At 42.8% G+C, this 2,807-nt stretch overlaps 1 protein-coding gene across 1 annotated transcript in view; it reads left to right on the top strand.

Annotated features, from left to right (window-relative positions):
• LOC130112124 (vitamin D 25-hydroxylase) overlaps positions 1-2,434 on the top strand; it is a 5,581-nt gene extending 3,147 nt beyond the window's left edge. Inside the window, 3 exon segments of the mRNA XM_056279417.1 lie at positions 1-409; positions 578-907; positions 2,217-2,434. The exon segment at positions 1-409 is cut by the window's left edge and continues 224 nt beyond it. Of these exon segments, the coding sequence (XP_056135392.1) occupies positions 1-409; positions 578-907; positions 2,217-2,434 (957 nt within the window).
• The last annotated feature ends 373 nt before the right edge of the window (positions 2,435-2,807 follow it).

Here is a 2,807-nt window from a genome sequence, read left to right on the forward strand (position 1 = left end):
CAGCGTTTTACTTACGATGATCGCAACTTCCAGCACATGATCGAGATATTCAGTGAGAATGTGGAGCTGGCAGTGAGCGGCTGGGCCTTCCTCTACAACGCCTTCCCTTGGATTGAGTATGTGCCCTTTGGAAAGCACCAGAAGCTGTTCCGCAATGCTTCAGAGGTTTACAACTTCCTCCAGCAAGTCATAGAGGGTTACTCCCAGGGTCGGGTGCCGCAGGCCCCACGTCACTATGTCGATGCCTACCTTGATGAGCTGGAACAGAGCGTTGGAGACCCTGACACCTCCTTCTCCCGCGAGAACCTCATCTATTCAGTGGGCGAGCTCATCATTGCCGGGACAGAAACCACCACCAACACCCTGCGCTGGGCTATGTTATACATGGCGCTTTACCCTAACATACAAGGTCAGTGACAGTTGTAGCATCATTAAGAAATCTTGGATTTATCCAAAGACACAATCTCATTTCAATAGTTCCTTGGTTGTTTGTTTGAGTTTGCGCCAAAACTGATATTACTGTATTCTATCACCAAAATGACTGAATGTCTGATTTTGTTTGTTCTGCTATATAAAGAAAGGGTGCATAGGGAGATCGATATTGTGCTGGACAATGGGAGGGCCCCCTCATTGGAGGACAAACAGAAGATGCCCTATGTGGAGGCTGTGTTGCATGAAGTCCTGCGCTTCTGTAACATTGTTCCCCTTGGCATCTTCCGTGCCACCTCTCAGGATGCAAACGTCAACGGGTACACAATTCCCAAAGGCACCATGGCAATCACCAACCTGTACTCAGTGCACTTTGACGAGAAGTACTGGAATGATCCAAGTGTTTTCTCACCACAAAGGTTTCTGGACAGTAACGGGAACTTTGTCAGACGTGAGGCCTTCCTGCCTTTCTCTTTGGGTTAGTCTCTTTGACTCTCTCTTATGTGTCTAACTTTTGCTAATGGAATTGGTAATGTTGTGAAATCCGCAATTGACTTTCCATAATTAAAAGTTATTTTGAATATAGGATTTTAGTTAATATAGCTTATTTTGGGTTCTCTGAAATGTTTGCAGAACGTTTCGGCAACATACATCAATGTGAATTGAAAGTATCGTTTAGCTTTCTGCAAACATAAAATAGTCCTGGATTCATGAAAAGGGGTGAATAACATCTCATCAGACTACATTTTGGTTTTACATGGCACAGGTGTCCAGATTTTATGATAGACTAGCTTTCAATAGCATCTTGCAGTAGTTCTGCGGTGTTAAGCAGCTACAAAAGTAAATCAGATGTCAGCTAGCTCTGACTTAAATTGGCTATCTCAAAAAAAAAGATTCCCACTGTCCATTGATTATTAGCTTTTGCTAGTTGGCTATTTTTAGTAGTTGGTCCACCAGAGAGGAAGTTCTGCCCATACTCTGTGGTCGACCAACCACTGCTGACTGAAGTACAATAGGTCAGTTCCTATCATGGGTCCTGTACACAGCATTGAGAGCTTTCACAGAAACCAACACTGATTTTATAACGTTTCATGAATCGAGAGTGAGCTGAATCCTTGTTGTTTTACCATAGTAATAATAGATAGTAATGAAATGGACATCTTGATGCATGCTCAGTAATCCAGGTAAGGAAATTGACATTAATTTATATGAAAACGTTTGAGATATCACAGAGTAGAGACTGTTGTCCTCTTCTCTGTTAGTTTATTTGTGTTTGGCTTATGTCATCATGAGTTCCCATTGCGTCATTACGCCGTTATCCTTAGTTATGCCGGTTCTCTGAAAAGAGAAATCCGCAGTTACCTGCAACCATGTACAGGTCACTGAGAGAGTCACAGCCTTTGAAATTGGGAAGTTTTGTTATTTCAGATTTGAACTCTAATTTCATATGATATTTCTAGCCTTAGGTCCAAACGCTGTGTTAAACTAAAGCCAATACACGTGAAAGGGCAACAACTACATCAACACGTTTTATCGATGCATTTGAACATTTTACTGGCTTCATTTATTTATTTATTTGCAAATTTGTAAATCTATAAAAAATGTATTTATTTATTTATTTGTGTTTTTTTTTATTCTACTGGGCGCTATTAACAGTCTGGAAATAGCAATTGTGTCTATATTAACAATTACAAATACAGATATTGACCAGATGCCACAAACTTCCCATAATGCCTCTGTTGTTTGCATCCCGCTAAGATCTACAGCATCTGTCTGTTTTTCTTCAGGAAGGCGTCAGTGCCTTGGTGAGCAACTAGCCAGGATGGAGATGTTCCTCTTCTTCACCACCATGCTTCAGAGGTTCCACCTCCAGTTCCCTCCAGGAGCCATTCCTACTCTCACTCCCAAACTGGGCATGACACTGCAGCCCATGCCCTACTCAATCTGTGCTGTACGCCGCCAGCACAGAAACCCAGCTTCAAGAGACACTCCTCGTCAGGTGTAGGCAAGCAGGCGTACCATAGTACGTCCTGTTCAAGTTTCAACAATGTGCAGACGTCAGTGTCTGGCACATAAAGGGAACTCCATTGTGTGCAGAAGTGGCATCCCTCTGGATTGAAGTCTGGCCTACGATCTTTAATCTGGCGAAAGTGGAAATTTCCATTTGAATGCTTTACAGTGATAGAAAAGGTGCTAACGTCACGGTGGTCTTTATTCACCTGATCATTTCTCTGTAATTACTGAAAAAATGTTCTTCTTGGCAATAAGCATGTTTGCACAACACTCTTCAGCAGCAGAGACAAGCAGCAAGACCGAGAGCGGCGGTTTGGAAGGAGTGCCGGCAGCCTTGGTCTGGTGCTGATTCTTTGAATTCTTTG

This window comes from Lampris incognitus, chromosome 4, assembly GCF_029633865.1.
Source record: "Lampris incognitus isolate fLamInc1 chromosome 4, fLamInc1.hap2, whole genome shotgun sequence".
Classification (NCBI taxonomy): domain Eukaryota; kingdom Metazoa; phylum Chordata; class Actinopteri; order Lampriformes; family Lampridae; genus Lampris; species Lampris incognitus.